Source organism: Silurus aristotelis (genome assembly GCF_946808225.1).
Source record: "Silurus aristotelis genome assembly, chromosome: 9".
Classification (NCBI taxonomy): domain Eukaryota; kingdom Metazoa; phylum Chordata; class Actinopteri; order Siluriformes; family Siluridae; genus Silurus; species Silurus aristotelis.
Window position 1 is genome coordinate 2,183,877 of NC_139582.1, and position 14,511 is coordinate 2,198,387.

The window sequence follows — 14,511 nt, forward strand, 5'->3', positions numbered from 1 at the left end:
GAGAGAGAGAGAGTGTGTGTGTGTGTGTGTGTGTGTGTGTGGTGGTTGAGTGTCCACTTTTTTTCCTCCATTCTCAGCATTCTTCTACCGATATTACACAATGTCATGACATCGTATGGTACAGAATTAACCAGAGTTCAAATACATTAAAATTATAATTTTATTTCACACACACACACACACACACACACACACACACACACACACACATACACACATTACAAAATGGAGTGAAATGCCTTTTACAACTGATCTGAGACATTATAATAAAAATTAAATAGAATTTACAATAAAAAAAAAGAAATGGAATTATGCTCTCTCTCTCTCTCTCTCTCTCTCTCTCTCTCTCTCTCTCTCTCTCTCTCTCTCTCTCTCTCTCTCTCTCTCTCTCTCTCTCTCTCTCTCTCTCTCTCTCTCTCTCTCTCTCTCTCTCTCTCAGACCTCGAAGTGTCCTCTCTCTGTTACAGCCTGCAAAGGAAAAATAATAGAAACATCACAGGAATTTGGACATCAGAGACATTAATGGGGGTAAAATTAATTTCCAAAATATAATGTATGTAATAACCTACGTTTGCAGTTCCATCACCTGAGATTCTGTAAAAATTAACAATTATATTAAATTATGTATAAAACATTGGGTTTTTAACATACAGTGGCTGTGAAACGTGTAGAAACACCGAGTCTTTTATGGTTGTTGAGACACAAACAAGTTTCTTTTGCTTCTTTGCAACAAACTCTGAAAAAGGCAAAAACACACAAAAACTGGAGAGAAGATGTGATCAGTGTCTACAACAAGAAGTAGAGCAGAAGCAACGAATACATCCGAGTTCTGTAAGAGTTATTTAAAGAGCAAACAGACGTCTGGAGTGTTTATCTGTTATGGAATGACCTGCCCAGTCACCGCACCTCAATCCTACTGAACTGCTCTGAGATGAACTGGATCACAAGGTCAGAGAGAAAATCTCCAACTAGTGAAGAACATGTTTGGTTCAAACAACAGTTTTACAAGAGACATGGCAAAAGATTTCATGTTTGGAGAAATGAATTGTCTGAAAGTGTAAAGTTGTTGCTCTGCTAAGGGAGAATTTTTCAATGATAATAAAGTGGAACATCTGAACATTTATACAGATACACTACTGATTTTGTTGCACAGAAAACATGCATGTGTCTCTCGAAAACCATAAGACTTTGAAAGGCTCTGTACCGTTATTTAAAAAAATAAAAGTAAATCTATTATTATTATAAAACTTTAATAAAACTGACCTGGTGAAGTTTCAGTCTTTCTACAGAAATAAACCCCCATAACAGCCATCGGAACAACCAGGATTATTGGCAGTGTAACACATAAGCGGATGAGAGACTCGACATCTGTGGAGAAACAATTCAGTACTGTTAGGGGGAAGAAACAGTGCTCAACACACACACACACACACACACACACACACACACACACACACACACACACACACACACACACATGCAGTAACTCACCATCACTGCTGCTGTATCTTGATATTTCAGGTCCTTTGTCTTTATGTAAACTGACTGTAATATTATTTATGATCTTCCAGTTGCCTTTTGCCATGTACTGTGTGTGCACGTGTAAGACACAGAGATATTGTCCAGCATCTGACTCTGTTACATATCTGATCCTGATGTTATGGCTGGTTTTGCTATCAGGTTGGTTTGAGATCCTGTGAAGCAGATCTTCTTGCACATTGCAGTGGTGATTGTACTCCACAGCATTCATACCAAAATTATAAGAATACACACAGCTGCTGCTCCTTTCAATGGTCTTAATCCAGTACACAGTAAATTCCTGGTGGTCATATCCTGCTGTAAAGTTAAAACAGCAGTTTAACAGAACATCTCCCCCTTCAGTTAGCTTGACTGAAGATCTTTCCTCAGATTTGGTCGTCACTGAGGGAAAAACAGTTTTACTGATTATTCTGAGGAACAAAAATCTTCTTGAGAAAATACAGAAAATGAAAACCTACTCACTTTCTTCATTTGCGTGAGCGACTACGTATGATGTAACAGTGTTGAGAGACGGTTTGAATGGAAACAAGAAACCAAAATCCAGAACAGAAACACATCGAAAAAATCCACTTCTTGCTTTTAGAGTACAGTTTTCACCAACTTTGACTGAATCTGTCTTTGTGCAGGATTTCTGGATATTATTCAGGTTTATCACGTGTGATTCATGATGAACACATTCCACTGTACAACTCACATCAATTACACTGTCAGACTTTGTGCTTATTTGCCATTTATTGGTGCTGCAAATCAACTGCACTTCTTCCTTCACTGTATAAATGAATTCAGTGTGTCCTTCAGGGAGAAGAAAATGTACTAAGAGATCTGGATTATCATTTATTTATATCATGTAACCCACAATAACATTCAGCAAAAGGAAATGTAAACAGCACTCACCGTGGCTACTGCTGAGGAAGAAACTCAAAAGGACAAACGGATGAAACACCATTTTTACAATTATTCTATACTGAAGAAAATCTGAAATGAGAATTGCTGGAAATGTTTCTGCTTTTCTTTATGAAGTGTAGAATTAAACTAAATTCAAGAATCGTGGCTCCTGAAGTATAATAAATACTGTGAAGACCTTTTAAGCAAGTGAGCAAAAAAAGAAGAAACACACACACACACACACACACACACACACACACACACACACACACACACACACATATATATATATATATATATATATATATATATATATATAGAGAGAGAGAGAGAGAGAGAGAGAGAGAGAGAGAGAGAGAGAGAGAGAGAGAGGGTTAGTGGTTAGTGGTGGAGGTCACAACTTTTTCCTGTTACTAGACACAGCGTGTGTGTGTGTGTGTGTGTGTGTGTGTGTGTCTTCTTTTTTTGCTCACTTGCTTAAAAGGTCTTCACAGTATTGATGTCTGAGAGAGCTTGTATGCTGTGGTTGGAAGTGTGAACAGAGGCATGGCAGGAAAGTGAATCGAAGACATCAAAAGTGTTTAAGTTCTTTGAGTAAAACATTACAACAGCAGCGTCCTACATGTTTCTTTTTGTTTTTTTGGACTGATACTCAGGAATCAGGACACACCACCTCTGTCCAATTCACTGTGTGAGATCAAAACAACACAGTCCTGTGCACAATGGAGATCAACTCGATTAAACTCGGGTGGTGTCAAAGTTTAAACACATCATACTGACACTTTTTAAAAATAATGATGAGATAAATGTCAGAATTTCAGTGTGAGTCGGGACTCTGTTTTCTGCTCTGTTCTTGCCTTTTTTTTGTTTAACCACCAGATGTCGCCAGTGTGTTCATTTCTTCCCTGCACTGATTAGCAATTGTCTCCACCTGTGTGTCATTACCTGTGCTTATGTAAGTCTGTTGCGGTTTGTTTCCCTGAGTCTCAAGCATTGTCTCGCGGTGTCCTGAGCAAGTAATATATATATATATATATATATATATATATATATATATATATATATATATATATATATATATATATATATATATATATATACAGTGTTGTGCTCGTTACTAAAAAATAGTAACTAGTTACAGTTACTCGTTACTTCATTCAAAAAATAACTCTGTTACTTTGTTGATTATTTACACCAAAAAGTAATGCGTAACTGTTAAAAGTAACTTTTTAGTTACTTTTTTAATGAACCTTATTTAATGTTCCCATTAATGCCCTTTTATGTGTTATGGTCTACAAACACAAAACTGACTTGAACACAAAGTAATTTTTAAACACTATTATATTAAAGTCAGAGCAGCACAAACTGAATATATCACAAGGATTTCTAAAATAAAGAACAAAACAAGCTGAATTATATATTCACAATCAAAAACTGAAGAGGCTTCTGCTGTTGTGTTGAGCTCTTAAAAATGTTCCTTTCACAGCTGAAGTATGAAAACTATCAACAGTGTAGAACACCGGGTTAGCCTCTAGCTTCTAGCTCCTCAGGCATGGAGTTCCTGGAGGAGCTTCAACAGATTGGAGTTTCTGTTTATCGCAGTAGATACAAGTTTTGAACCAGAAAGACACAGTTTACATTTGACTCAAAAGTTTTTGTCTTTATACTCAACTAAAGTGAAATAATGAGCATATTTCCACTTTGAGAAACTCGTCTTGCTCTCGGAGTTACTTTATTTTTAAAAGTAACGCGTTACAGTATTAGTTACTGTCAAAAGTATATATATATATATATATATATATATATATATATTAATTTTATACAGTGGTGTTAAAGTGTATTCACTATAAGAGATTTCTTGATTGTGTGTGGCAGTAATCAGGCCTGGGTGTGGCACAGAGGTGAAAAGTACTTCATTACAGTACAGGCAAATACTTTGTTACTGTACTTAAGTAGATTTTTTTTGTATCAGTACTTCATTATTTATTTTTCAGACAACTTTTTACTTTCACTCATTACTTTCTTACACAAATATCTGTACTTTTTACTTCTTACATTTTCAAAACAGCTCGTTACTTTAGTTTTAATCCACTGAGAAAGCAACAAGAAGTAAAGTTAACGTTGATGAGACAGAGGGAGTCAGTGATGTAAACATGACTGAGAACAGACACATTCCTGATCACCTGATTATCATCATCATCATCATCATCATCATCATCATCATCTTTTCTCTGCTTGTATTCTATATGTGGATGTTCAGTCTGGACACATTCATTAGGGAACAACATTTTTAATTAGTTTTGTATTAATATTGGGCTGTTAAAGTACAAAAGCGAATTATTTTAAACGGCACTAAATTTTATTAACACGATATCAATTCAGCGCACATTTCGAAATAACTAATAATAACTAAATATAAAAGAGGCGAAATTAAAACCTTCAGCACAACATACATTTATTCACGACGTCCTTTCTTCACTTAGATATAAAATAAATAAATAAACTCCACCCAAAAATATTTTTAATCAGTTAACATTTGTTTTATTTCTGCACCAAGTCTCAAATCAAACACCAAATCCGCCATAATTCACACAATTTACCCTCTGGGTGGCGTTTTGTGGGTTTTTCCTTCATAATGGCGAAACAAACTTTCTTTTTGATTGTACAGATAAAAACAAAACATCATTCGAATCTGTAAAATGTCTAATTTTATTTGTATTTACTTGTAATAACAACAAAACGCTGTGTTTTTGTAAAATAAAGTAAACCGACAGGGGGCGCTCTCTGCCATGTCATCTCTCTTCACAAACACACAACCTGAATCTCAGTGAATATTTACCTCACAGACATAATAAATATATGTGTAGAAAACTCGAAAAGTCTTTTACATTACCCACATTCACTTCAAATAAAAATATGATCTGATTCTGTAATCGGTATGAAAACATAAATCAGTATTATTTATACCATAAATCAGTATTATTTTGATAAAAGCTTCTTGACTTGAAGAGGTGCAGTTTATCCGGTATCACCTCATTAACTGTCCGTGTGGAAACAGCAAAGGTTCCGTTTGGTGCCCTGATGATTTACGTCATTTAAACCACCATTATTACTTTAAAACAGTTACAAGAATTTGCTTCATGCTCTATGTTGCATCCATATTTCTTAATGTCCATGTTGCTTAAAGTATTAAAAACAGGAAGTATTGATATATTGTACATTTAGAACAGATAGAAATGTGCGATTATGTTGTGATTAAATGTTTAATTTGATTGACAGCCATAATATTAATATGATGTGAATCCAGTTACCAGCGTGACACTAAAACAGGTAGAAGTAATAACTAATTTTTACTTAAGTACAAGTCAGAGCCAAAACTTCTTCACTTTCACTTGAGGGAAAAAAAGGTATAATCAGAACTTAAACTTTTACCCGAGTATTTTAAATCATGAGTATCTGTACTTTTACTTAAGTAAAGGATGTGTGTACTTTTGCCACCTCTGATGTGGCAAGAGAAATTGAACTCAGGTTTGATAAAACACAGTTACAGCGCTGTAACAGACTCGTTGCAAGTTATCACAAACGCTTGATTGCAGTTGTTGCTGCTGAGGGCGGCCCAACCAGTTATTAGGTTTAGGGGCAAACACTTTTTCACACAGGGCCATGTAGTTTTGGATTTTATTTTCCCTCAATAATAAAAACATTCATTTAAAAACTGCATGTTGTATTCACTTGTTATATTTTACTAATATTTAAATTAAATTTAAATACGATCTGAAACATTAAAGTGTGAAAAACTTGCAAATAAATAAGAAATCAGGAAGGGAAACACGTTTTTAACACCACTGTGTATAACATGACATTTTTCTTTCGCATGAACTAGGAGATCTGAGTCTGTTCCAGCATGACAATGCCCCTGGTGCACAAAGCCAGCTCCATGAAGATATGCTATAAATTGGTTTGGAGTGGAAGATCTCCTGCTTTCAAGCCATGACCTCAACCCTATTGAACAACGTATGTGAACACTGACTGCAGCACATCCACAGCCTCCTCACCCACATCAGTACCTGACTACTATCAGTACATGAGTTACTGACACTCTTGTAGCTCAATGAGCACAAATCAAACAGCAAATGGGGACTAAATGTGGAATTGTATGTGTGTGTGTATGTATGTATGTATATATGTATAGTTACACAAACATATCTGCCGAGATATAACTCAATGTGTCTAAAGAATGATTTAATGATAATACACAAAAGAAGACTTAAAAAATCCACCTACTAACACCAGAAAATGAAACACTGCAACACCAATACTGCTCATGCTGTGGCTACGAACACACAACTATAAGAGAGTTTTGTTTGTTTCCCAGGAAAGCAGACATTAGCACTTGTGGTTTTCTTGACCAATGTAAGACTATTCTCATGTGTGTTTGTGTGTGTGTGGGTGTGTGTGTGTGTGTGTGTGTGGGTGTGGTGGTTGGGTGTCCACTTTTTACCCCAGCAAGCATAACCAACCCTCCCATTAGATCCTGCTCAATCTTAAAACAATAAATACACACACAATTAATTGCAGCACCACATCCATTTTATTTTGGATAAACAATAACATAACAGCACAAAATAATTAATGCAAAATAATTTTTAAACCACAGCACAATATAAAGTACACATAAGCACACAAATTCTATATAATAATGTATATATAATAAGGATAGATATCACACGGTAATTATATTTACATCATTTACATCTGATAAAGAAATTGTTGGCAATGCACACAGTAAATATGTTAATACTGTATATAGTAGATATTGTATATTGTATAGATATGGTAAGATTTAGCGATTCGCTAAGTTCCGAGGCGCGTCCTGAGAGTCACACAGAATACAGATTAACATGGCAGAGGTAGAGCTGTACCTTCCTGCAGACACAACAGGAAAAGAACCTCTGGTTTTATTTAATAATAATAATAATAATAATAATAATAATAATAATAATAATAATAATAATTTAATAAAAAATATAATTTAATAGAAAACTATCTACTGTATTGAATTGCATAGAATCATATTTTTTTCCATTGCATTGAATCGCATTGTGTTGAATTGAATCATTGAATCGTATTGCATGGCATCTGTAGCTGTATCTTTAATGTATCGTATGGTTGGATATGCATCGAGATGCGAATGGCATCGGCATCAATCATGGAGATGTACATCCCTAGTAGATATGGAAGCGTCGATCATTAAACCTGTTGAATACACAATTTAATACGTTTTATTATAATGCTTGTGGATCCCAGTGATCCTACACCTAAAACTTCACTGTATTGACTGTTGCTTTATAGACAGAAATCATATACATGCAGTCACCGTCACTTCAGTAAATGTCAACGTTCATTCACCTTGAAAAATCCCTTTAATGATGTAAATGTTGGTGTCTTGTTATGCTCCGGATTCATACAAGTCATTCTGCTTTACCACCGAATATGCGGCTTCTTCTTGGCCTCCCTGTTTTACAGCCTCCCTCTTGGACTTAAACGTAATCTCTTCTTCTCCAATCCCCACAGCATATGGAGAACCTGTATATAACATGGAGTGTACATTTTTGTCATACATGTTCAGACCTTAATCCTGGACCGAAACTGGATCTTATCTAAGAAACACTGCTCGCAGGACTGGAATACACACCAGTCCATCACACATTTCACACCTCACTCAGGCCACCTAGTGAAATAGTTTAGGGAGGTTTGGAAAGATTCCACCTTTTAAAAAAATAATTATAAAAGCAGTGGTGGAGAGTAACGAAGTAAACATAATTCGTTCCTGTACTTAAGTTGTTGTGGGGTTTTTTTTTCGTGTCCGTACTTTACTAAAGTATTTCCATTTGTGGAGATTTTAACTGTAACTTCACTCCATTTCAAAATCAAAGATTTTACATTTTACTCGACATTTTGTGAAATCCGTCGTTCTTTTTATTAATGAGGATAAAAACGTAACTGGTGAAACACAGCGAGTCACCAATCAGGATCGAGCGCACGCTCTGTTTTACACGTGTTCTGATTGGCGCTCTGTGCATCTACTGATCACCAACATACAGTTCAGCATCAGTTCAACATCAAGCAGAACATTTAGAGAGGAATAAATGATGAAGAAACTCCAGACTCGAACTCACCACAACACACGTGACCTCATTTACATGATTTTTACACAACACGAGTTGATTAAGCAAATAATCTTGTGATAAAAATGATAATAGGAACATTATAGCCATAATAAATCATAGTACTTTGAATACTTGAGTACATTTGAAAGACGTAATAATTTACAGACTTACATTCCATATCAGCAGCTTCTTTTGTATCGTCCCCGTTCTGGTTCCTGTACGTTATAAAAAAACGTGTTGAATTAGAAATACGTTATAGCAGAGGTCTTGATCAGGCAACAGGTTATACTGCCAGTGCTTACCTCTGCAGCTCTATCGCCTGAGATCCTGTCAAAACAACGATTTGTTATGTTTTTGCATACAGTAGGTATTAGCACATGAATAAATGCACAGAACCCATACTTTAATTATTATAAAGGACTTACTGGACGAGGTTCTAGTCTTTTTCCAGATAATCCCAATTACAGCAAGAACCAGCAATGCGGAAATTGTAGCATATAAAGGGATCAGTTTTGTGTTGATATCTGTGTATACATGACAATTACAATGTAAGTAGAATTAAATTACTAAAGGCAAAGACACACACACACACACACACACACACACACATGCAGAAACTCACCATCACTGCTGTTGTTTCTTGATATTTCAGGTCCTTTGTCTTTATGTAAACTGACTGTAATATTATTTATGATCTTCCAGTTGCCTTTTGCCATGTACTGTGTGTGCACGTGTAAGACACAGAGATATTGTCCAGCATCTGACTCTGTTACATTTCTGATCCTGATGTTATGGCTGGTTTTGCTATGAGATTCGTTCGAGATCCTGTGAAGCAGATCTTCTTGCACATTGCAGTGGTGATTGTACTTCACAGCATTCATGTCCAAATCATAAGAATACACACAGCTGCTGCTCCTTTCAATGGTCTTAATCCAGTACACAGTAAATTCCTGGTGGTCATATCCTGCTGTAAAGTTAAAACAGCAGTTTAACAGAACATCTCCCCCTTCAGTTAGCTTGACTGAAGATCTTTCCTCAGATTTGGTCGTCACTGAGGGAAAAACAGTTTTACTGATTATTCTGAGGAACAAAAATCTTCTTGAGAAAATACAGAAAATGAAAACGTACTCACTTTCTTCATTTGCGTGAGCGACTACGTATGATGTAACAGTGTTGAGAGACGGTTTGAATGGAAACAAGAAACCAAAATCCAGAACAGAAACACATCGAAAAAATCCACTTCTTGCTTTTAGAGTACAGTTTTCACCAACTTTGACTGAATCTGTCTTTGTGCAGGATTTCTGGATATTATTCAGGTTTATCACGTGTGATTCATGATGAACACATTCCACTGTACAACTCACATCAATTACACTGTCAGACTTTGTGCTTATTTGCCATTTATTAGTGCTGCAAATCAACTGCACTTCTTCCTTCACTGTATAAATGAATTCAGTGTGTCCTTCAGGGAGAAAACAAAAACAAATACTTACACCATTGTACATTTCTATAACCTGAAATGTTTAGAAAGAAAGCTGTTCATGAAAAGTATGACTAAATTAATTAATATTAAATATTGAACAATACACAAACTAAAGTGAGAAACAATTTACTTACCGAGGCATTTACTGAGAAAAATAGAAATGACCAGGAGGACGAAACACCACCACCCCATTACTGCTGTTTATACTGTCGCAGGAGAAAAAAGGGCAGAAGTGAGGTTTTTGTTTTTCTTTTTTTTTCTTGGGCAGTGGTCTAACATGCATCAACTGGAAGTAGTGAAGGAAGTCTTCCAAAAAAATAGAAGAAAAAGGCGGATGTCAGATCTTGTGGGTTTCACAAGTGAAACATTTTCAAACTCAAAAGTGTGTGTGTGTGTGTGTGTGTGTGTGTGTGTGTGTGTGTGTGTGTGTGTGTGTGTGTGTGTGTGTGTGTGTGTGTGTGTGTGTGTGTTCACAACTGTGTGTGTGTGTAAGGATATGCTTCAGTGTAAAACGTTCACAATGATTTATCGATTCCATGAAGTTTATGGGCGAATAATTCACACTTGATAAGAGGAAAGTTGACGGTTGGATAATGAGGAGGATGTTTGGGAAATAGATTGTCCTAAACAGGAAATGTCTGTATAAGTATAACTACTCAACTAATTCCATTGTGAATTGACTTCCTTTTTAAAAAGAAGGAAAGAAACATGGGTATGAGTATCACTGAGCCACTCGAGAACTTTACGGCTGGATTTGGACTGTAGTTCATACCAGCAGTGGCTCAGAACTACAGCTTACATTAACAGATATGCTATTAAGCATTCATTACTGAACAGTACACCTTAACTATGATGGAAGTGTAATTAATGGACATTTCGTGCAAACCAGATGAGGATGGGTTCTCGTTTGAGTTCGGTTCCTCTCAAGGTTTCTTCCTTATACCATTTAGGGAGTTTTTCTTCATCACATTCACCACTGGTTAACTCATTAGTGATAAACTAATAATGAACACATTTATAGAATCTAAACTTAAACATTCCAACTTTATACCATCTTTAACTGTGTAAAGCGGATTTGGGACAGTGTTCACTATATGGACAAAAATAATGGGACACCTGACCTTTTCTGCCATGTGTGATTCTTCTCCAAACTTGTTCCATCATGGCAATGCTTCTGTGCACAAAGCGAGCTCCATGAAGATATCGTTTTGAGAGGAAGATCTTGAGTGGCCTGCTATAGAGCACTGACCTCAACCCTACTGAACACCTTTGGGTTGAATGTGAACACTGACAGCACCCAAGGCCTTCTCACCTACATTAGTACCTGCCTTTGTGTTTGTCCTGATGAACATAAAAGTCCACATGCAAAAGAGGATAAAAAAGTGGAAAATCTTCCCAGAGAAGTGGAGGGAATTATAAGAGCAAATTGGGACTAAATGTGGAATACGATGATGAGCTCGAAAAGCACATACCGTACTTATGACCTGGTGTTCGCAAACTTTTGGCAATATAGTGTATATATGTGTAAATAGAAACTTAATTAAATTGAGTACAAACAGGAAAAAAGGATGTTGAGTATCTATCCATTCATATATACTGAATTGTAGTCTGGTTTCAGGCCACAGCTGGAGTTGTATCCATTTCCCATCAAACACCACAGCATTCCAGTTTGTCACTTTTTTTTCCTGTTTTCTGTTTTTGTGTGTATATTATATTACACCTCCATTTTTGAAACATGTCCAGCATTTGTTACAAGACATATGAACTGCAAAACTGTAATTTTAATTGATGAACTTTTGGTAGAATTGATTTTGGGAATAAAAATACTTTGCATACATACACTATGCTGAAAAAAGTTTGAGGACACATGAGCATAAGATTCATATTTAGTCCCCATTTGCTGTTATAATAACCTCCACTCTTCTGGGAAGATTTTCCATCAGATTTTATGGACATTTCTGCTTATTTAGTAATAGGGGTGTTAAAGTCAGGTACTGATGTAGGTGAGGTGAGGAGGCCTGGGGTGCAGTCCGAATTCCAATTTATTGTTCAATAGGGTTGAGGTCAGAGCTTCTTTAGCAGAATATCTTCCACTCCAACCCATGTAAAGCATATCTTCATGCACAGGGGGTATTGTCATGCTGGTTCTACAAGTTCAAGTAAAAAAAAATTTTAATGTTACCACATCCAAAGACGTCTTATACAATCGTGTGATGTCAGCTTTGTCCAACACTCCAGGAAAGAACCACATATGGCTGGAAAGGTCAGGTGTTTCAGTTCTTTATCCACATCGTGTAAATATGACTAACTCAACCTTAGCACAGGCTGAGAAATTCAACCCAGTCACATCTATCCATAGTTACAGCTTTCACAGATGTTCCTAAGCCAGCTGTTTTAATAGAATCTCTTTATCCATCCTTAAACTCTCCTAAGATCTCTGTCTCATGAGAAGTCATTTGACCCAATTATAACATGTGGATAAAGACGATAAAAATGTATCTGGAAATCTGCAAAATGATCAGTTCTTTATCATTCAGAACAGAGCAAAATTCAGCAATAAATAAACCGTGATCCACTAATACTATGGACAATTCTCACACCGACCGCCAGAGGTCACTCTCACTCACATGTTGAATTTCGTCCTTCCGTCTCTCTGTCACTTCCTGTTTTCTGTGCGCACCTGCTGTTGTGTTCCCTTTAATTAGTGTGAAAGTCAAAATATATACAAGGTTGTGGTACTGCGAAACAGGATGAGGATGAGGTGGTGCGAAGCAGTCGATATCAGGAAGAGGAAGTGTGAAACTACCTGTCAGTGTAAAGATGAGGCGATGTGAAACAATCTTCACTTTATTTCTATCACTCACTTAATATGAGTCTGAACTTGCACAACACAGTGGCACTTTATACCACACCGTACTGCGAATGGACCCTTTAAAGACAATCACACTCTTCTTCTTCTTCTTCTATTTCTTTCTGATGTAGTGTGAAACAGTCAATATGGGGACAAGGTAGTGTAAAAGAGCTAGTATGAGAATGAGGTTGTGTGAAAGTCAATATATATGAGCATATTTATATATATATATAGTCAATATTCGGGAAGAGTCAGTGTGGAACAGTTAGTATGAGGACGAGGTAGTGTGAAACACTCAGTAATCTGGATTTGTACAAATAAGTCTGTGTAGATTCTATATCAATGTTGGGTGTGCAGAAGTCATGTAAACAATGGGTCCTATTACACTGAAGGTTTATCAGGATTTCTTTTAAGGATCAGGGTTTGTGGTTGAGGGGAACTGATGAGCAATAATACACTAACAATGAACCTGTAGTGTTTCCTCAACAGTAAGGGGACAAAGAGTTAGTGTCCAGGGTGGGATCTGGCCTTGATGATACTCAAGGCCCTTCTAAAGCAGCGATGGGTATAGATTTCTTCCAGGTTCAGGAGTTTTTCCATTGATATCCCTCACTGTACTCTTTAAATCATGCACACATGAACACACCTTCTTTATCTTAAAAATGGCAGATTAGTAATCTCATATGAAATACATCAACAACAAAAATAACACGTTTTTCATGCATAATGAAATGGTTCAGTAGGCCTATTTGTGGAAACCCAGAACAACACATTACATGAATCTTTTAAGTATATAATAAGTACTATAATCATTCAGGGGTAAACAGGGTTTAATGGCATCATTTTATGTGTTCACACTTACCTTGAAAGTACAATGTTTTTAATGATTTATATTTAATTTTAGCTTTTTTATCTTGGGCTTTTAAAGAGTCTGAAAAACAGAAAGCTTGTTAATCCAGTGTTTCTCTGCTGTGTAATAATAGAATTTATAAAAGAAAACACAATCTCTAAAACAAATAGACATTCTGTAGTACATTCTGTGGGTAAGACAGGTAGACAGAGATGCCATGATTCAGATAGACAAGTATATATATATATATATATATATATATATATATATATATATATATATATATATATATATATATATATATATATATATATATATATAGTGTATTAGACAGACAGTTGGGTAGATAGATTTTTACTATACATTATTTGAAATTTAAAGAAAATGTCTCCACACATCTATCTATCTATCTATCTATCTATCTATCTATCTATCTATCTATCTATCTATCTATCTATCTATCTATCTATCTATCTATCTATCTATCTATCTAGGGTTAGGGTTAGGGTTATCTATTCATGGATGGATTCATTTATTAGGCAGCAATTAAACATTTTGTCCTCAAAGTTGACGTGTTGGAAGCAGGAAAAATGCGCAAGCGTAAAAAGATTTAAGCGACAGATCGTGACGTCTAGACGACTGGGTCAGAGCATCTCCAAAAACTGCAGCTCTTGTGGGATGTTCCTGGTCTGCATTGGCCTGTATCTATCAAAAGTGCACCAAGGAAGGAACA

The 14,511-nt window shown here is 36.0% G+C and overlaps 1 protein-coding gene and 1 long non-coding RNA gene across 3 annotated transcripts; both read right to left on the bottom strand.

Annotated features, from left to right (window-relative positions):
* Nucleotides 1-389: 389 nt before the first annotated feature.
* On the bottom strand, nucleotides 390-2,690 carry LOC310731504. Of its 2 annotated transcripts, XR_014535237.1 has the most exons (5): nucleotides 2,434-2,690; nucleotides 2,002-2,331; nucleotides 1,264-1,920; nucleotides 570-594; nucleotides 390-468 (listed from the first exon to the last, which is right to left on the bottom strand). It is a non-coding gene; the product is annotated as an uncharacterized lncRNA (long non-coding RNA). The 2 variants fall into 2 exon arrangements; XR_014535238.1 differs by lacking the exons at nucleotides 390-468; nucleotides 570-594 and adding an exon at nucleotides 614-962 and having other exon boundaries at nucleotides 2,434-2,689.
* Nucleotides 2,691-7,544: 4,854 nt separating this feature from the next.
* LOC310731690 (uncharacterized protein) lies at nucleotides 7,545-10,337 on the bottom strand. The gene is made up of 8 exons (XM_083551470.1): nucleotides 10,212-10,337; nucleotides 9,727-10,056; nucleotides 9,217-9,645; nucleotides 9,020-9,118; nucleotides 8,897-8,921; nucleotides 8,766-8,809; nucleotides 7,834-8,010; nucleotides 7,545-7,680 (listed from the first exon to the last, which is right to left on the bottom strand). Exons 1-7 carry the CDS (start codon nucleotides 10,267-10,269, stop codon nucleotides 7,874-7,876), a joined length of 1,122 nt encoding a protein of 373 aa, XP_083407596.1. The 5' UTR covers nucleotides 10,270-10,337; the 3' UTR covers nucleotides 7,545-7,680; nucleotides 7,834-7,873.
* Nucleotides 10,338-14,511: the final 4,174 nt, after the last annotated feature.

What these genes read in the sequence shown, in the direction of transcription:
- LOC310731690 (XM_083551470.1), bottom strand. Translation starts at nt 10,269, where the DNA reads ATGGGGTGGTGGTGTTTCGTCCTCCTGGTCATTTCTATTTTTCTCAGT. An exon ending in TTTTCTCAGTAAATGCCTCG is followed by an intron (nt 10,057 to 10,211) that starts GTAAGTAAATTG and finishes TTCTCCCTGAAG; the next exon opens with GACACACTGAATTCATTTAT. An exon ending in CAGGCGATAGAGCTGCAGAG is followed by an intron (nt 8,810 to 8,896) that starts GTAAGCACTGGC and finishes TATAACGTACAG; the next exon opens with GAACCAGAACGGGGACGATA.